At 44.2% G+C, this 21,285-nt stretch overlaps 1 protein-coding gene across 1 annotated transcript in view; it reads right to left on the bottom strand.

The window, feature by feature from the left end:
- Positions 1-19,538, bottom strand: part of CADM4 (cell adhesion molecule 4) — a 311,412-nt gene extending 291,874 nt beyond the window's left edge. The window contains exon 1 of the mRNA XM_069741119.1: positions 19,300-19,538. Within this exon, the coding sequence (XP_069597220.1) occupies positions 19,300-19,372 (73 nt within the window). The 5' untranslated portion in view covers positions 19,373-19,538. The remainder of the gene's footprint in view (positions 1-19,299) is intronic.
- Positions 19,539-21,285: the final 1,747 nt, after the last annotated feature.

Genomic DNA, 21,285 nt, shown 5'->3' with positions numbered 1-21,285 from the left:
CCAAGAGATCCATACGATAATGCAGTTTGAATTGTGAAATAATGGCAGATTCCCTTTAAGAAGATGAAGGAGTAAATAATCTCTAAGATGTAATGTTTTAAAGGGGGTTTCAAGTTTGGGGTGACTATGATCGAGGGTCGACAGGGTTCTTAATAATGACGGGAACGCTTTCTTTGAAATTCACAGCTGTGACCACTCACTTACGCAGAAAAGCTTTATATGGCGGCCGATATATGGGGCAGAGGTAGTATTCCGGAGACGGTGCTCAGAGCGCCCCCTTCTGTTACTACATGTAACCTAATCATGCATGGAGCAGAAGCTTGCAACTCTACAGCTGTGCTGAAACTACAAAAGGGCATGCTGGGAGTTGTAGTGTCACCAAAGTAGGACTGCTGCAGGTCGCCGACACCTGTAGGAACTTGTATAAATGTACGTGGTGGATGCTGGGAGTTGTAGTGTCACAGCAGCTGGAGTAGTGGAGGTTACTAATCCCTGCAAAACCATTTATACATCTATTAGTAGCATGCTGGGAGTTGTAGTGTCCCAAGCAGCTGTAGCAGCGCAGATTACAGACTCCAAAAAGAACCATTTAAAACGTTTTCTGAACATGCTGGGAGTTGTAGTGTCACAGGTCTCTGGCCCTTGCAGAAACTTATACAAAAATATGCTGAGCAATCTGGGAGTTGTAGTGTCACAGCACCTGGATTGACCAATGCAGAACCACGCACGTGTGTGTTTTGAGCATGCTGGGAGTTGTAGTGTTACAGCAGCTGCAGTAGCGCAGGTTATTTTATACATTTGTTCCGAGCATGTTGGGAGTTGTAACTGGAGTAACACGGGTTCCTGACCGCTGCAGAGCCGCTTATAAATGTATTCGGGACATGCTGGGATTTGTAGTGTGACAACAGCTGGAGCAGCACAGGTTGCGGACCGCTGCAGAACGACATACAAACGTACAATCCCTTTTAAAAAAAAATAAAATAAAATTCCCTTTGGATATATCAATAATGTCAGTGCAGGCACATTTAATGAGGCCGAGCTGCAATACCAGACACTGTCTACAGACAAGAGTGGCGCTATTTCAGGAAAAAAAAAAAAAAAGCATGGAAAAGATCAGGAACTGAAACGCGCAGATGTATCAGCACCCAACAGGGAAACAATTCCCCTAAAATCCTACAATGACTCGTGACTATATACACCAATAACTAAATCAGGCCGTTGTAGTACTACAAGTTCCAGACATGAACAATAATTAAAAAATTGAATCCCCCCACCAAAACAAATAAAATCCCAATAATAAGGGAAGCCTGTGAGCGGCCAGAGGCGAGATGACGAGATTTCCTATTAGGATTCGCCTGCCTTCCCGATATTCTGCTCCTGGAGACGTAACTAATCCCGAATTCTATGGACGACCTCTCATCCTCCTGCAGATCACTGCAGGGTGTCCTGGGGGAAATCTCAAGCAAACAGGGCTGGCCTCACACTGTCCCTGCTAATCATAATCATGTCGAGACCCCACCGCAGGCCCACGCCACCGCACAATGGCTGCACCTCGGGAGTAACCCTTACTGCGCGATATAGGGTAAAACAAAGCCTAAAATCCTATCAGTGTCCTTCCCTTCCCCAAACTGCTGACGTTTTACTGTACAATTATGGAAGGGGTTAATATTCCCATTCCAATTTTTAAGCCAAATTGTGTTTTACAGGGGCATGTGTCATCAGAAAATGACCTATTGACCTATAAAAAAAAAATTTTTTTTTTTTTTTTTTTGGGGGGGGGGGGGGCAAGGTTTATTCTCATATCACAATCTTTATAATAAAAAAAAATACAATGCAATTCTCAAAACGACCACCGGGGCTTTTTTTTTTTTTTTACTAACTACTTGTTGCAGGAAACACATACATTAGCAGCAATGGTCAGGTCCCGCCCCTATCTTCTGTATTGAAACATCTAATGAGCGTGTGCAAACTTTTATTGTGAAGGTGACGGAGCTGTGACATCTCATATTAGGACTGGTAGATAATGTTTAAAGTGAGGTTATCAGTCATTGTACAGGAGGACGGTAAGGTGAGCTGTGATATCACCTATTGTGGATGGTGGATCCTGTGTTATCTACTGTATATAGAGGTGTTATCAGTCATTGTACAGGAGGAGGAGGTGAGCTGTGACATCACCTATTGTGAATGGTGGATCCTGTGTTATCTACTGTATATAGAGGTGCTATCAGTCATTGTACAGGAGGAGGAGGTGAGCTGTGATATCTCCTATTGTGAATGGTGGATCCTGTGTTATCTACGATATATAGAGGTGTTATCAGTCATTGTACAGGAGGAGAAGGTGAGCTGTGACATTACCTATTGTGAATGGTGGATCCTGTGTTATCTACGATATATAGAGGTGTTATCAGTCATTGTACAGGAGGAGAAGGTGAGCTGTGACATTACCTATTGTGAATGGTGCATCCTGTGTTATCTACTGTATATAGAGGTGTTATCAGTCATTGTACAGGAGGAGGAGGAGGTGAGCTGTGATATCACCTATTGTGAAGGCTGGATCCTGTGTTATCTACTGTATATAGAGGTGTTATCAGTCATTGTACAGGAGGAGGTGAGCTGCAACATAGCCTATTGTGAATGGCAGATCTTTGGCCATCAGTTCTGTACATAGGTCTTACTTGCCTTTGTAATCCAGCCTCTGATGGTAATGAGCCTGCTGAAAACTGTTTCTAAAAGAACAAAGTTTGATAGTCCCAGTGGCCAGTGTGAAAATTGCAAGATTACCATTTTTAAATAGAGATCATGATATAAAAAATGACCTATTGTTTAAATCAGGTTTTCTGTTACATGTATAAAAAAAAAGGCTTGTTATTTTCCGGCGACACATTACCTTTAACTGTTGTGTTCAGTAAAAACAAAAGTGGACAGACCGGTCTAAAATCTATGGTTTGATCTGATCAGACCATGTATGGGGGGGGGGGGGAGAGAAGTAGCATAGTACCTATATGATGACACTACTGACTACTGTACTGCCCTATGGTGCCTACAGAATTCTGGAAATATTCTACCCTAGGGTCACATGATAAAAACACTGGTTTCATGATTCACCGTGGGCAATGAGATTGAGATCCATGATTTGGACCCACTTTGGATATTATTAGGTTCCTCATCTGGTAAATTGATGAGCAAGAATTAAAGATAATTCTCTTTCTTGGCACGAAAAGGTTAATACCGCCCTACGTCATAACTGGTAAATGAAGTGCCAGCAGCTGGAAATGAGAAGGTTAACGTTTGTCCAGAGAGAACAAATTCATTTTTGTAGAAAAATAATCACATTTCCTCGCAGTGACAGGTCCCCCTTGCTTTGCCCTCCACGTCGCAGCTAATTTTGGTCAAACACGAAGCTCTCGGTTTTACAAAATCTGAGCAGCAGAAGGAAAGGAAAAAAAACGAAAACTATACCCTGACAAAAATCAAGATGCTCACATAGGAACCGGGAAATATGAGCTGTCTAAGATTATAAACAGATGGAGGACTTCTCCACTTGGCTACCTAATTATAACCTAGTTTTGGAATAGAGAAGGTCATAACGTTGGTCAAAAGTCCATGAACTAGACGTAATTGGTGTCTTCATATGGGGTTCAGATGTTTCAGTCCAATCAATGACTCCTTGGACTCTAGTATTAAAGAGAAGCCCATGATTGTTGGGTTGATTTGGGGAGTGAGGTGGAACATAAGCTTCAAGCTAAAATCTCTCCCACCACTTTCGAGAACTTACCAACACATACATTTGGCTTCTGGGGCTACAAACCTCTATGGAGCTGCTCTACTGACACTAAAACCACTTCAAATGTGGCCCTTTGAGTTTCCATGCCATGACTGGATGTCTGAAGGCATCTGGTAGATCTCCAAAATTTTTACATAATTGATATACCCAAAAGGTAATGGTGGGATTGACCAACTAAAGTGTAATCCAGATGGCACAGATCCGACATCCACATTTGGAGAACATGATGCCTGGACGTCTATGAGTCTCCTGAACCAAACTTAATAGCCTCATTAGAATATCTAAGGCTATTGAGTTGGGTGAGGAGACTTTTGGACTGTCCCGAAATCACGTGCTCCAACTGTGAATGTTGGATGTGTGCCATCCGGATTACACTTTATTTGTCAAACTCACCATTTCGTTTTGGGTATATCGATTATGTAAACATTTTTGGAGGTCTACCAGATGCCTTCATGGGTGGTCCAGATATCATGTGCTCCAACGAATCTTCTGACCCAAACCGCGTGGTCCACATCCATCCATGAGACTTAACAGCCTTATAGGAATATATGAACCTGTTGAGATTGGGTCAGGAGACTCATCGGAGACCATGATGTCGGAACCATCCACGAGTCTTCTGACTGTTGAGTTTGTGTCCGGAGACCCGCGGAACGTCGGAAGACAGTGGTTCATACTCAGGATGTTAAGGTTAGAGATGTGTGAAACCAGCCTAAATTGAACTATTTTAGCCACAACAGGACTTCAAAACAGTTCACCCAAAATATCAACCCACACAATGTGAACAGAAGTGGTCATTCAACAGTTGACAAGCCCAAGTCTGTCCAACGGTCAAGGCAAATAAGTGGCAAAATCTAATAAAGGAATACGGAAAATCCAAAATTTTAGAAAGCCATTATGGTTTATGACCAGATTTAAATGGCCAGTACTACTGATGAGCACATGTACCAGGCATTGGAGGAGAAAACCAGGGTCTCCTATATTATCCAGACCGAACAGCTGTGGAGTCGCTGTTCTCGTAATATCTTTCATCAAAATAGGTAAATTACATTTTTCACTTCTGAAACTGGGATTTGTTTGATAAATTACCACCAGTCGCCGAGATGGCATTAATATGCACAGCAGGAATTATCTCCTGTACCCGATCGATAGATCAGTGAAAAAAAAAAATCCACGTGTCCGAGTTTTTAAACCACCGTATTTCACGGTCCATATACGGAGTGCAATACCTGAACTTACCAGGGGTTTCCCTCCTCCTGTGCGAATATGAAGCTCCTGCACCTCCCCTCCATTCATATGTGTATCCAGTTTGACGGAGCATGCATGTGTTCTGAAAAGTGAAAAATCTACTAACAAAACAACTCTGGCACGGGTAGGTGTCTCTACAAAAAAAAAAAAACACATAGGGCATGTTGGAGATCCAACCATTATGGGCGGAGAGTCAGGTACTTCGTACTTCCACTTTAGGTGGATAGTCAGACTTGCTGAAATCAGCATACAACACATTATAGCAAATAATGGAGATGCCCTTTAAGAAAACACTCCAAACGGAGGTATAGTACTGAAAGGGGCGGAGCATGACAAGATTCAAAGAGTCATGCTCCGCCCATCAGACTCAAAGTCTATGAGTCTGATGGGCGGAGCATGACTCTTTGAATCTTGTGTCTTTACTAGGAAATCATGTAGTTTCTACCCAGAGTGTTCCTTTAACTGGCAAGCCTATAATATCTATCTCACGATTCTCGTATGTTTTCTTCTGTGATTAATTTCCGCTATTTTCGTCTATACCTTCGGGTTGTTTTGTATTTCCGTACTAAAAATATGTTTCTATCAAAATCGAGAGATACATTATTAGCTTGTGTTTGGGTAAAAACAGAATCTGTCAGGTATAAATATGCGCACTTTTTTTTCTGTGTCATTTACAATTTTTACCTAATGTAGCACCAGCCTATCAGGAAAAGACATTTAGAACGGTTTCATCCTGTGCCTCCTGGTTCACGAGTAGTATTGCCAGAGATAAAGAACTACAAGAAATACTTGGGTAGAATAATAGAAAAGTGGGGGCAGGAGGAGAATATCACTCAACATTATAATACTATAGGCCATTCAGGGTTTGTGGAAAGTTGGGTGACAATTCTTAAAGTAGATTTGTCAAAGTATGTTTTCATTACCTGGTGTAAATGCCGCTGTTCTCATGAAGCCATCAATACTTTTCTTTTATTTTGAGCCTTTCCGTTCCCGAGATATGACCATCTATTCTTTGTATATAACTTGTCTACTTTGTGAAGGGGGCATGGCTATTCTTATGGACCACACCCACTTGCCTATCAAGACTAGATTTCTAAATGATGAAAAAGGGGCCATATCTCAAGAACCGAGAGGCGCAGGAACAAAAGAAAAACATCGCCGGATTCAGGAGAACAGTGGCATTTACACCGGGTAATGAAAACATACATGTCTACGGCAAGTTCAAGGTCCTCTTTAAAGGGATTCTAGATTGTGAGCCCCATCGGGGACAGTGATGATAATGTGTGCAAAACTAAAGCGCTGCGGAATATGTTAGCGCTATATAAAAATAAAGATTATTATTATTATTAGGGGTAAACTTATGCCCGTGTCGACCTTATTGACCTGTGTAACAAAACCTCCTGCCCCTTTCTAAATCAAAAAAGTTTAAATACTTCCTATTAATTTGATACGTTCTGATTTAATTGTTTCCATCACTCCGTGCTCCTGGGGATATTTAAGTTAATATTTATTGAACGGGACTAATTAAAATGTAAAATAAGAACTTTCTAATTGAATCGAGGAGCCATTTCATGATGAGAAAGTCGTATGTGTCGAGGTATAGAGGAAAAATGCTCAGCAAAAAAGGACTTTTTTTGTGTAAAACATGAAGAAATACTTAAACTATCTTTTAAGGATACGTTCACACGGGTCAGATACGCTGCAGATTTCCATCCAGAATGGCGAGCGTCAGAAACGGACGCCACGGTGTGATTTTTACCATATAGTGCAGGCGGATCTGTGGCAAAATCAGCATCATAAAACGTTGAACGCATGATCGTACCCTTAAGGGTAAAGGCATTTGGGGATTGTCCCGCAACAAAGTAACAGAAGATTTAACAAAATAAAATAATTCATTGAAAAAGGACAAAACAAAAAAACAACGCAGAAAAAAAAGCAGCTATGCTTAACAACTAAAAAGGTGCTGCAGGATGGAGCATCTTGCAGCACTTTAGTATGGTATCCTCAGGATGCGGCACTTTACTACGGTATCCTCAGGATGCAGCATCTTGCAGCACTTTAGTATGGTATGCTTCAGGATGCAGCACATTAGTATGGTATGCTTCAGGATGCGGCACTTTACTATGGTATGCTTCAGGATGCGGTACTTTACTATGGTATGCTCGGGATGCAGCATCCTGAAGCACTTTACTATGGTATCCTCAGGATGCGGGATCCTGCATCACTTTACTATGGTATGCTCAGGATGCAGCATCTTGCAGCACTTTACTATGGTATGCTTCAGGATGCGGGATCCTGCAGCACTTTACTATGGTATGCTCGGGATGCAGCATCCTGCAGCACTTTACTATGGTATGCTCGGGATGCAGCATCCTGCAGCACTTTACTATGGTATGCTCAGGATGCGGGATCCTGCATCACTTTACTATGGTATGCTCAGGATGCGGGATCCTGCAGCACTTTACTATGGTATGCTCAGGATGCGGGATCCTGCAGCACTTTACTATGGTATGCTCAGGATGCAGCATCCTGCAGCACTTTACTATGGTATGCTCAGGATGCGGGATCCTGCAGCACTTTACTATGATATCCTCAGGATGCAGCATCTTGCAGCACTTTAGTATGGTATACTTCAGGATGCAGCATCTTGCAGCACTTTACTATGGTATGCTTCAGGATGCGGCACTTTAGTATGGTATCCTCAGGATGCGGGATCCTGCAACACTTTACTATGGTATCCTCAGGATGCGGGATCCTGCAGCACTTTACTATGGTATGCTCAGGATGCGGGATCCTGCATCACTTTACTATGATATCCTCAGGATGCAGCATCCTGCAGCACTTTAGTATGGTATACTTCAGGATGCAGCATCTTGCAGCACTTTACTATGGTATGCTTCAGGATGCGGCACTTTAGTATGGTATCCTCAGGATGCGGGATCCTGCAGCACTTTACTATGGTATGCTCGGGATGCAGCATCCTGCAGCACATTAGTATAGTGACCAGGAATTTGTAATTTTTCCACATAAAAAAAAAATTAAATACTAAATTGCAACATGCGGATTTCACCCCTTTTTTTTCTTCCTGCGGCTAGATTGGAGAGTCCGAGAATGCTCTCTGGTTTCACTAGGACCCTGCAGAGTCGGGGATTGATTAGACAGGTAGCAGGCTGAAATATGACAACCCTATTTCCACGTCTATGCTGCAGGCGATTAGGGTGATGGAACAGAAAAAATTCCAGCGGGAGTTAAGCAAATGAAGTTTTCTACAGAAGCTGAAATGAAGGCAATCTAGCCAAGAATGAAGGCGTTTCTGCAAGCGGGTAAACACAATCCACAGTAGACGAGGGTGATGCACCACCATACAGCGAAGAAGGGCAGTGCAGCGAAACTCAAGGTGAAACACTCAGAAACACAGTTGTGCAGTGCAGCCGGATGAAGCACGGGTGCCACATACGAGAAGCAGAGCCGCAGAGCACGAGGTCCGCAGAGCCATGCACAGCAATACCCAAGAGACGTGCGACGACTCGGCGTTCAGCAGCTGCACAGCGAGCGGATGCGGTACACAAGGGAGGCCCGGAATATAACGAGCCATGCAAAGCACCAGATTGATCACATATTGCACAAAGCACGAGAAATTCAACGGAAAAAGAGGATTGGAAGAGAAAACGAAGCTGATAGAGACTAAGATGTCACCATGAAGCCTTAAAGGGGATCTCCACTGACGTCTAAGGGACGTTTAAAAAGGAGATTGAAAGCTATCCTCCATTTATGGATGCAATATTATGGAACCTTACGGCAGCAGTTTCCACGTAGAACCCATTTTTCTTGTTTCCCAAACTATTTTGCTTCTGCCGATGCATGCCGTATGCTACAGGGATATTTCAGGTCAAGGAGGCGGAGACTGTTCCGAAGAGAGTCACGATGACCGAAACCTAAGCACGCCCAACCGGTCGACTTGATCGGTGTCTCTAAGGGCTCGTTCACACCACTGTACGATAGGTCCGAGTGTGATCGGACAAAACATCAGATTGCACTCGGATCAATGCTACTTTATGTCGCCGTACACATGTCCGGTCCGAGGAAAAAAAAAAAAAAAAAAAACATGCAGCATGTCTGAGTCTGATATTCGGATCGCACTGAGCCATGCAAGTCAATGAATGCCTGGAAATCATCGGACTGCACTCGGATAACATCTGATTTCAGACAATGGGGACAATGGGGAAACGTGGGTCTTCATCTTCTCCATAGTGTGCTCCGATTCTGTCACCCAAGAGAATCGGATCACACAACGCTGACACTCTGACCCTAGCCTAAGGCTATGTGCACACGTTCAGGAATATCTGCAGAATTTTCCTGAACAAAACCGGACTTTTTCTGCAGGAAATCCGCTCTCGTTGTTTTTCTGGAGCTTCCCAATGCAATAATATAGCGGCAAAAAATCCGCAAAATTAATGAACATGCTGCATTTTGCAAAAAAAAAAAAAAAATGCAGCATGTGCACAAAAATTGCGGAATGCATTTAAAATGATGGGATGCTGATGTAAGGTTTTTTTTTAGCCTTTTTTCCGCGGAAAACAGCTGAAAAAGAAAATGCAAAAAAAAAGCAAAAAAATCCTGGAATAGTGCACATAGCCTCAAAGTAGTTTTCACACCGACATTTTTGGTACGCTGTGTTCTATCAGTTATTTTTTATGGATGAGTTACATACCCAATTTTATTTATTTATTTTTTTATTTGCGAACCCATTCTTCTAAAAAAAATATAAAAATTGAGACCTGCCCTATTTGGATTCATGTTTCGCATCCAACTTTCCATTGCAAAACCACCCCCCCAAAAAAACACAGATAGCCCCTGGATGTCATCTGTGTGCTGTCCGTAGTCCGAGCTGAGAAGGGAAGGGAAGAGAAGAGCCGAGAAGGGAAGGGAAGAGCTGAGAAGGGAAGGGAAGAGCCGAGAAGGGAAGAGAAGAGCCGAGAAGGGAAGGGAAGAGCCGAGAAGGGAAGAGCCGAGAAGGGAAGGGAAGAGCTGAGAAGGGAAGAGAAGAGCCGAGAAGGGAAGGGAAGAGCCGAGAAGGGAAGAGCTGAGAAGGGAAGGGAAGAGCCGAGAAGGGAAGGGAAGAGCCGAGAAGGGAAGGGAAGAGCCGAGAAGGGAAGGGAAGAGCCGAGAAGGGAAGGGAAGAGCCGAGAAGGGAAGGGAAGAGCCGAGAAGGGAAGGGAAGAGCCGAGAAGGGAAGGGAAGAGCCGAGAAGGGAAGGGAAGAGCCGAGAAGGGAAGGGAAGAGCCGAGAAGGGAAGGGAAGAGCCGAGAAGGGAAGGGAAGAGCCGAGAAGGGAAGGGAAGAGCCGAGAAGGGAAGGGAAGAGCCGAGAAGGGAAGAGCTGAGAAGGGAAGAGCTGAGAAGGGAAGGGAAGAGCCGAGAAGGGAAGGGAAGAGCCGAATAGGGAAGGGATGAACCGAGAAGGGAAGAGCCGAGAAGGGAAGGGAAGAGCCGAGAAGGGAAGGGAAGGGAAGAGCCGAGAAGGGAAGGGAAGAGCCGAGAAGGGAAGGGAAGGGAAGGGAAGAGCCGAGAAGGGAAGGGAAGGGCCGAGAAGGGAAGGGAAGGGAAGAGCCGAGAAGGGAAGAGCCGAGAAGGGAAGGGAAGAGCCGAGAAGGGAAGGGAAGAGCCGAGAAGGGAAGGGAAGAGCCGAGAAGGGAAGAGCCGAGAAGGGAAGAGCCGAATAGGGAAAGGAAGAGCCGAATAGGGAAAGGAAGAGCCGAATAGGGAAAGGAAGAGCCAAGAAGGGAAAAGGAAGAGCCGAGAAGGGAAAAGGAAGAGCCGAGAAGGGAAGAGAAGAGCCGAGAAGGGAAGAGCCGAGAAGGGAAGAGCCGAGAAGGGAAGAGCCGAGAAGGGAAGAGCCGAGAAGGGAAGAGCCGAGAAGGGAAGAGCCGAGAAGGGAAGAGCCGAGAAGGGAAGAGCCGAATAGGGAAAGGAAGAGCCAAGAAGGGAAAAGGAAGAGCTGAGAAGGGAAAAGGAAGAGCCGAGAAGGGAAGAGAAGAGCCAAGAAGGGAAGAGCCGAGAAGGGAAGAGCTGAGAAGGGAAGGGAAGAGCCGAGAAGGGAAGGGAAGAGCCGAATAGGGAAGGGATGAACCGAGAAGGGAAGAGCCGAGAAGGGAAGGGAAGAGCCGAGAAGGGAAGGGAAGGGAAGAGCCGAGAAGGGAAGGGAAGAGCCGAGAAGGGAAGGGAAGGGAAGGGAAGAGCCGAGAAGGGAAGGGAAGGGCCGAGAAGGGAAGGGAAGGGAAGAGCCGAGAAGGGAAGAGCCGAGAAGGGAAGGGAAGAGCCGAGAAGGGAAGGGAAGAGCCGAGAAGGGAAGGGAAGAGCCGAGAAGGGAAGAGCCGAGAAGGGAAGAGCCGAATAGGGAAAGGAAGAGCCGAATAGGGAAAGGAAGAGCCGAATAGGGAAAGGAAGAGCCAAGAAGGGAAAAGGAAGAGCCGAGAAGGGAAAAGGAAGAGCCGAGAAGGGAAGAGAAGAGCCGAGAAGGGAAGAGCCGAGAAGGGAAGAGCCGAGAAGGGAAGAGCCGAGAAGGGAAGAGCCGAGAAGGGAAGAGCCGAGAAGGGAAGAGCCGAGAAGGGAAGAGCCGAATAGGGAAAGGAAGAGCCAAGAAGGGAAAAGGAAGAGCTGAGAAGGGAAAAGGAAGAGCCGAGAAGGGAAGAGAAGAGCCAAGAAGGGAAGGGAAGAGCCGAGAAGGGAAGGGAGGAGCCTAGAAGGGAAGGGAAGAGCCGAGAAGGGAAGAGCCGAGTAGGGAACAGCCGAGAAGGGAAGAGCCGAGAAGGGAAGAGCCGAGAAGGGAAGAGCTGAGAAGGGAAGAGCCGAATAGGGAAGGGAAGAGCAGAGAAGGGAAGGGAAGGGAAGGGAAGAGCAGAGAAGGGGAAAATCACAAACTTTGACAAAATCTCTTTCTCCTGATGAAGCTTTTGAAGCAATTACCAAAGCCAGAATAGGGTGCACTAACAGGTAGTGGCCTTTTTCCTTTCCTTGCACTACTCGAAGCTTCTGAAGCAGGCGCAGGGCGGCTAGGTGTACCTGTCCGGTTACTTCGGCATATTGAACATGTATTGGAAGCTTTGCTGCTCATGCGACAGATTTTGAAAGCATAGAACAAGATGTATCTACCTCTAAATTAATGGGGCCATGGCACTCTATATAGTGAATGTAAGATATTTGTATACTCTTCACAGTGCCGTGGACCTTTCATATGGAGAATCATGGGCATTCCTAGGTCAGAGGCCTTCACCTACCAATGTCATCTAAGAAGCTTTTAGGTGACGTTCCCCTTTAATAACAGTACTGCAGAGCACAGAAGATGCGATTAGATAAAGGCAAGCTAGAGAAGCATAGCTGGACCGCGGTAGGTGTATCACCCCGTGCTGCTCCACCAGGCACTGCGGGGGTTATAGTGTCCTGGGCTCTGGAACTAGTCCAACTATTGATTTGTAGAAATGCAATTTCACCGGAGGCATCTGCCGGCCACGATAAGACGGCCCAAAGCTTCAGAGGTGGGAAGTACAGAAGAATATTCACAGGGAAATGCACACACATACAAAAATCATGAATTGGGAAGGAGCCGCCTGTGTGGTGTCCTCTTCATGGCGTAACCTTCCTTAACCGCTTTCATTCGCTAATTTGAGCCGAGTCAGGCATCACGGAGAAGATAGAAAAACTGGGGGAGAGCGGAAAAGATGGAGAGATGGAGATACAGATGGACACCGAGATGGAAGTTGGGACCGCTGGTGCAGATTTTCGCATCTAGCCCTCGTCTCTGATGACGAAAGACCAAGATCATAAAAAAAAAAAAATTTCAATAGTTTTTGCTCGGTTGACAAATTTAGTATCTGCAACTGGAAAAATGCCCCTCACCCTCCTGTGCCCCAGTTATTGCTCCACTAATGTAGAATAGTAATTATATCAATATAATTGCCGGTATATTTGCTTTCAGAGCGGAGTGGTGGTAATGTGCCATCTTCCCTCTGTTTGCCAGAGGGTCCTGTAAGCCGAATTCCGTATTAAACCAAAGCCTTTGAAGTCGTCGGGCTGAACAACGTGTAATTGCTAGGTACAATGTAAATGAGTGCTGTTGATAGAATGAAAGCACAGGGTGCGCACAATTTTATTTCGCATGTTGGCGTGGGTATACGAAATGCGATTTACGTAATTTCAAAGTGGAGTTTAGAGGGTCTTCAAACAATATTCACCAAGGAGTAAGCCATTTTTCTCAAGTAGACTAATACAGACCATCAAAAAAAATATAGGGTTGGATTAGGCCCTTTACAATCCGCACTTTCACCCCTTTAAACTGCCCCTAAAATATCACCCATAAATGTATGTGCGCCCTGGCCAATAAAGTCATAGTCAGCACCTGTAAGACGCACCACAATCCTCATGGATTGCCCATTTCCATAATGTTATGATCATGCAGCTCCTCATGGGAGGAGCTTAAAATAAATAGGCCTCACCCACTCGGAGCCTTCTTATTCACGTATATGGATTAACTCAGCGTTTCATGAATTAGTTCAAGGGATGAAGAAGTGTCTATATGTAGGACCTCAGATTCGGTCAAATCTTTGACATGCTGGAGGTCAAACAAAAAGAGCTCCATCTTCTAAACGTCCCGATTTAAAATAAAGACGCTGCAAATGACGGATTCCCTTTAATTTCCCTTTTCTTCCCGCAGAGCTAAAACCCTGACACGCAAAGGTCCAAGGGTCAGGTTATAACATACGCCGGGGATTAATGATAATAAATCCTCTAACAGGTATTTTCTGCTTGCATTTTAGATATTACCATAAACCTTTTCATAATTTTATAAGGATGGCAATGCAAGGGCAAAACTGCATATTAATATTCTCATTAGATGAGAGGAGAAAACATCCCCCCCTATGTCAGAGCGGAGAAAACGAAGATGATGGAAATTAGAAAAGAAAAAAAAAGACATTTTGCACAGTGGCCTTCAAGAACGATTTGCAGGGCATGCTGGGAAATTCTTATTGCTAATAAGTCCTGGACTAAATTTTAAATTACGTGCTCTGAGCATGCTCCGTGGGAAGAGACATATTGACCCTTGAAATATGAAATTATGTGAATGAAATCAGCAGCGTTGTGTTTTTTTGCTTCGTAAAATCTCATCCACAAGGCATTTCCACATTTTGAGGTTTATGAAAACGACGACTTTTGCATGCAGAAATGTCGACAAACGCTCTGATTAAAATTTTTCTTTATTTGCAAAGTTTTGTGCACGCTGAGTTTTTTTTTTTAGTTTTTGGAGCAGAAACACTCCAAATGCTCCTCAAACGATTTCCAAAGCATAAAAAGTAGCAAAAAAAAACCCCTTCAATGTGTACGTAGCCTCAAGCATTTTTTGCAGCGCCAAGTTTGGAACAAATTCCATCAGGATCCGTTTAAAAAAAAAAAAAAAAAAAATGAAAAGCATGCGCTTTCTTTTGCACTAAGTTTTTTTCTCCAAAACCTGTAGTGGAAATAAAATGTTGAAAAAACAAACACACAAAAAAACCTTCCAATTGCAAAGTTTTGTTTTTTTTACTATTACTTTTCATGTCACTTCTCTTTAGTGGATCCTTATGGAATCCAAACTTGGTACTGTCGAATCGGCTACAAAACACTTCCGAAAACAAAAGAATCCTCTTCCAAATACTTGCTCCAAAATAAAGAAGCATTTTGAAAAAAATAAATTAGTTTTTTTTTTGTTTTTGTTTTAAATCCTCACTCTAGTCTAGACAATCCGCTGACGCAATCAAAAACAATACGTTTTATAGTAGAAAACGCTTCTTTTTGGAAAGTTTTCAGTTCACTGAAGGAGTTTTGGGGTATGTGCATACGGTGTTGTTTTCAGATAGGTTCTGCCTGGAACCCTCCTGAAAAAGTGCTAAATAAAAGTTAAAAATATTGAACATATTGAGCAATGCAAAAACAGGAAAGACGTTGCAAAAATGGCAAAACAAAACCAACAAAAAAAAAATATGGAGGCGTGCTGGCGGTCAGATGCAGTTTTTCCAAACTTTTTTTTTGCAGGTCCCCCCCCCCCCCCAAAGTGTTTTTGCAGCCTTCTGATTAGACAGTGTCTAGTCTGGAGATGTTTACAAGAGGAGATGCTTCATAGAAGTGACGGTGCACTCTTCTCCTACCAGACAGTTTTCAAGAATAACTTACGAAAGCCTGAACATCTGACCAGCAAAGTGGTTTTTGAAACAGAAGTGAAAAGGAAGGGTCTTTTAATACATTTTTGAGCGATTTTTCAGAGTTTTTATTTTTAGCGGATCTGCTCCAAGAGGGTCTCCAAAAAAGCCTCCATGCACATACCCCAACGATCATCAGTGCCAAAGTCCTGCCAGATGTGGTTCTAGGCATGGTCCGGGCACATGATAGATTTCTGCTTTGGGGACTCTGCAAACTGTGGTCCTGTCAATGTTACAAGGGCTTTTAAAGAAAGAGGGCAGCTCTGCTTAATAGGAATGCTGGGGGTTGTGCTACAAGTCTCGAAGTACTGGATACCGGAAGTAACAACTAATAGTAATGGTATTTACAAGGAGTGTACTAGCGACTCCACGCCAGCAGACACGCCAAAATACAAAGTGTAAGGGCATAGATAGCAACTACCTAATAAATATACTGAGTGCAAGGGCTGCAGTTGCATTCGCACCCCCCTTATGAGAAGACCACCCATTGAAGTTGGGGACTTTGCATTGGGACTCATGCGTTTCTCGTTCCTCCGCTACCGTTTTAGGACAGTGTGTCCACTTGTCCATAGGAGGCTGAAATAAATGGCACCTATATTCTACCAACGGAGCAGAAATTGGGGAATTGCGTCGGCTCATCATTAATTCATTAGGAATCGGTCTAAAAGAACAAACATGTTTGTTGCCCCTTTTATGGAAAGTCAGGGCAAAATCAGCTGCAAATCGGTCCTAACTGGTTTTCAGGTTATGTGAGAATCTAGATTATATTCTGAATTAGCAGATTTTCTGGATTGTACTCACGATACATACATCCGGCTGTGACGAGGGTTAAATCTGAATTCTGAAGACGCTACCTTTCACCTCAAGTGGTGTGACGCCAACAGGTGTGGAGCCACCGGTCTGACCCGCGTAGGGGGTGAGATCCAGGATGAGGAAGGCCCTGGAACTAGATCAAGCCCAACATCCCTCCAACCCCGTCATGTAGGGCCCAAATAATACCAAGATATAATACTGATATGATACTACAGAGATTCTGCAGCAGGGGCGAGAGTCGTGAACGTTCTCCAGCAGCCGAGGAAAGGAAAGCAAACAACATTCCGCACGGGCTGAGGAAAGTCGCAAACATTCTGCACGACCGAGGAAAGAGTCGCAAACATTCCGCAGAGGCCGAGGAAAGAGTCGCAAACATCCTGCAGGGGCCAAGGAAAGAATCGCAAACAACATTCCGCACGGCCGAGGAAAGAGTCGCAAACATTCTGAACGACCGAGGAAAGAGTCACAAACATTAAGCAGTGGCCGAGGAAAGAGTCGCAAACATTCTGCAAGGGCCGAGAAAAGAGTCACAAACATTCTGCAGGGGCCAAGGAAAAAGTCGCAAACATTCCGCAAGGGCCGAGAAAAGAGTCACAAACATTCTGCAAGGGCCGAGAAAAGAGTCACAAACATTCTGCAGGGGCCAAGGAAAAAGTCGCAAACAACATTCCCCAGGGGCCGAGGAAGGAGCCACAAACACCCCGCACGGGGCGAGGAAAGAGTCGCGAACAACATTCCGCAGTGGCTGGGGGTCGCAAACATTCCACATGGGCTGGGAAGGACGGCGTCTTAAGCGTTCTGCAGCTGTTACACATAAGCCAGTATAAAAAAAAACTGCAGCTGATGACGAACCTCTTTGTTCATAAGTAAGTTAGCAGTTGGAAGAGCAGGAACTACCAATTAAAGTCACCTATGACAGCCCGCTTCTGCAGACATGTGATAAGCGGCCTCTACATGGCGCCACTCGTCTCCATATTAGAATGCATGCAGAGACCACCACGCATGCAGAGACCACCAAAGGTCCCACCCTGCTCTTATCATATCATATGAATTCCCCTTTAAAATACAATCCTAATCCAAGATCAGCAGTGAGATACGGGCGACTTTCCAGACGCTCATACCCATCATCTCCAACTACAGTAACTGTTCATTTTGCAGGGAGTTATAACATTTTGGCAGCTGCTTCGCTTTCTGGGAACCATTCATAAAGGGCGGAGAGCTTCCTACGTACAGTATAGAGCCCATTCATACCAACAGCCCCATATGGCGCCATTACCAGGAGGCTTAGAGGGACGCCCCTGAGAGATTATCTTTTGGCGCAGATATAGTCCCTTTACCTCCTGGTATAGACATCCATAGCACAAATGTGTTTGGAAAACTTCCAGAATTTTGTTATTAATCCCTCAAGGTCCCTGCGGTACATGGAGGAGTCCAGGACCTCACTAACCGCACTGCCCCCTACTGAAGGCTGGACAGCACACAACAAGACCAAGGAGGAAGCACGAGGCTTTCCTAATAACCACAGGGGCATATTATCATTGACATAAACAGGCCACTCGGCTCAGCTATGTCAGGTCCTTGAGCCATCAGATTTCCAATGATTAATGTAGTTACTCGGGCGACAAGTCGCTGCAACGTAGAGCGGCGAAACGCAGGGGAATGTGTGTTGGACAGGTGGGATGTGTAATTACTCAGAATAAAACCATAACATATAAGAATTAGAAAAAAAAAATTGTTTTTGTATAATAAAATATATATATAAAAATATATTCGATTTTTCTAGCGATATACACACACATTCCATAATAATAATGGAATATAGCTAAAAAAATAAAAATAGAAATAAAAGGAAAAATATATCACAAAATAAAAATATAGAACACAACAAAATATAAATTTAATAATATTAGTATCAAAGTAAAAAAAATATATACACCTAATAAATAATATGCGGTACAAAGATATATATCACATACATACATGAAAGGAAAATAAGAGACATAACAGGAACACTAAATAAAATACCACCCCCCTACAAAAAAAAAAAAAAAAATAGATTACAATAAATGCTATTAAGAAAAAAAAAATCTAAATATACAAAAGAAATAAAGCAAAGAAAAATAATAAAAATAGAGAAAAATATTACATAAATAGTCAAATACACAAATAAAAATATATAAAAACACACCAAATAAAATAAAGTGAAATATTTTATTATTTTAGCTTCCTAGGATCTATAGATCAGGTATTAGTTACAGGACCATAATATTATATTAACCCATCATTATCCTCACAGACCGTAATATTGACAAGTCCATATAATGAATGTGAATCCAGCATATAGTTAAATAATAAATAAAAAAAATTTAAAAAAAAAAACACCAAAAATGCTCCATAGACGATAAACGGAAAGTCAAGGATGACGTGTGCAACAAAAAGTGGCCATCCTAAATTGCTGGGGGACTGCAAGGCTCAGCATGCACCAGCTGCCTCCTGGGAGTTGTAGTGTCCTAGCATCCACAGCAGCTTTGTGTCGGGGGTCAGGCTCCCCCCCTCGGCCATAAATCACACATTACATAGAGTCATCCGCAGTCTCGGAGTGACACAATCACACAGGCGGCATGAATGGAGACGGGATTGTGTGTAATCCCAGCGCTGAGGGCACCGCTGCCAGCCCTCCTGAATGGACAATGCGGACAATTGGGTGGAATCTCTCCCGCTGGCTCTGGCTCTGGAGAACCGAGCCGAGGGGATGACAAGGGTACAGAGAACGCGGAGCCTGGCTCCTCTGGACCACAAGGGTTAACCCTTTCCTCCCTGCAGCATCCATCACACATGCACATAAAAAGGGGGGGGGATGTTCGAACAAAAAAAAATAAAAGGAGGGGGGGTACAGCGTTCTGCAAACCATTCTGCCCTTTAAACACACATCTCTTTGTTTCGTGCCGTCTGCATCGAAAACAGTGATCGTCTCTCTGCGAAAAAAAAAAAAAAAGCGTCCTATGGGTTACCTTTCCGAAAAGACCTCAGAGCAGAAGCGGCGACCTCGCTCGTTAACTCCTCGCATGCCAGGGGGTTGGGGGGGGGGGGAGGGGGTAAGCGATCACGTTCCAGGTTAATTAGAAGGGGACATGACACATAGATGGGGGGGTTTAACCCCTCGCACGCCAAAGCAATCCTTCTTCGCCGCTGCGTGTTGCATTTTCGCCCCAATATCGGCGAGCTCCTACCTGTCCCCGCAGCGCTGAGCAGTACGATCCCCAGGATAACGCAGCCATGTAATAGTGTGTGTCCAGGAGCCATGGTGTACAAGTGCCTTCCTATGCTGCTGTCTTCTCTCTGCCTCCCTCTGCACCTGCCCTGCCACTAATGTATGCTAATGAGATGCAAAGGCGAGGGAGGAGCCTCCCGGGAGAGAAGCCTATAGCAGTGGGAGCTGGCTCTTCTCTATGCAGAAAGGGAGGTGACTGTTTACTAGTCCCATGCGGGTGTCAGCAGGGAGGGCAGGGGTTAACCCCTTGGAGGAAACTGATATTAACCTTTTTTTTTTTGCAACTTTGAAACAGGAGAGTTACATTGTCAGCAAGATTGTCAGACAGATGTGCAACCAAGAGAAAGAGGAGGGAAAGTTTAGAACTAAAAAGTAAATATTTATCGTTACAATAGAAGGTACAGAAACAAAAAGTTTCAAAATAAGGAAACAAATTGTATCAGTTTGTTTCACCGGGGTTCTATGACAGGAGCTGCATGGCATGCTCCATCTGTCAGGATTCCTGCATGAAATTAGATAGATAGATATATCTATAAAAATATAAATAAAAAAAATATTATATATATTTTTTTTTTTTTTTTGCCAGAGAACAATGCCCTGCTAGGAGTATATATAAAATACAGCAGCAGGGTTCGTTCCCATGATACGGTTGAAAAAAGAAAAAGCATTTTTTTTGTTTTGTTTTTTAATGCTGCGATTTTGCAAAACAGGCACAACACAACCGATTTTTTTCACAGACTCATCAACTGTTCTCGCCGATTTGGGATCGACCCTCAGACAAAAAAAGAAAAAAAAAAATCGGATGTGTCGCCATGATTTTTATGTAACGGACATAACATAGATTATCACAGGAGCAAGTGATAAAGCACGGATAGCGCTCATGCGTGAAAATTGGATGCGTGAACGAAGCCGAAGCGTAGGGGTCACTTTATAGATATTTTCTCACTTGTATTAAAAGGGGGTTACATGATACCATGTAGAGTCGCATTGGAAGCGAATGGGCAGAACCCAAATGACAAGTCGACAGGTACGTGGGGTCTTAATGCAATCATATAGGACGAGTGCGCGATACCCGTCAATCATGCCCGCGTGTGCTTTTTGGAAAGTGTGTGCCTGCCTACATACAGGTAGGTTAATTGGTTTCAGCCTATTTTGACCTTGAGGTGTAACGATTAGGGTGTCAGCTCCTGAGGTTCAGGACAGGAGTAGTTCACTAGCAGTCTGTGGTCAGATACAAGGTAAGGCGTAAAGGTTGTAACTAGTGGTGACCGAAAATGCTCGAAAAATATATTCGTGTTTCCGCATGTCTCGCGACTACTCGACAGGCAATCCCTACTGTCGTGCAGCTGCGGGGACTCGAACATATTATTTGAGCACGCCGAAGACACTTGGTTAGCAAAAGAGCATGCTCAGATAGCACCTTATTTACCATTTGTTACCTATTGCTGCAAAATGCGGAGGTTGTCGAGATGACTCTGCACAACTTTGCTGCGATCTTGACAGCAGACGGCGATTTAAGCGCACCGTGGGAATAAGCCCCATGTAATTATTGCTTGCACGGTCTTTGGCGAGTTAATTAGTGTTTCGCCGCTCGCGCTCTACCCCGGACCGACGGTTCAGGACTTCACTCCCGACTATAAATTGCTGTCAAATTGTTTTGATTTGAAAATCGATAATTTAGCTGAGCTTGTAATACAAGAAAATAAATCTTAAACCTTGAAGACAAATTCATCTTCTGCAACCTCGCAGCATGTGGGCGAGCGCACACTTTGCTGCATTCACCCATGGGTAGGTGGAGTGATGCAGATGAGCCACTCCTGCCTTTCGCCTGGGACTTTTACTTTTATTTAAAGGGGATGGCGCCTCTGGCTTCGCTGTAGGGACAGACTCGCCCTGTCGCCGCTTTAACATTTCATTCAGCGATATCAATTTACTTCCAGAGGCA

The sequence above is a fragment of the Ranitomeya imitator genome, chromosome 10 (assembly GCF_032444005.1).
Source record: "Ranitomeya imitator isolate aRanImi1 chromosome 10, aRanImi1.pri, whole genome shotgun sequence".
Lineage (NCBI taxonomy): Eukaryota > Metazoa > Chordata > Amphibia > Anura > Dendrobatidae > Ranitomeya > Ranitomeya imitator.
Note: the sequence above shows the minus strand (reverse complement) of the source record. Positions and strands in the feature narration are given on the sequence as shown.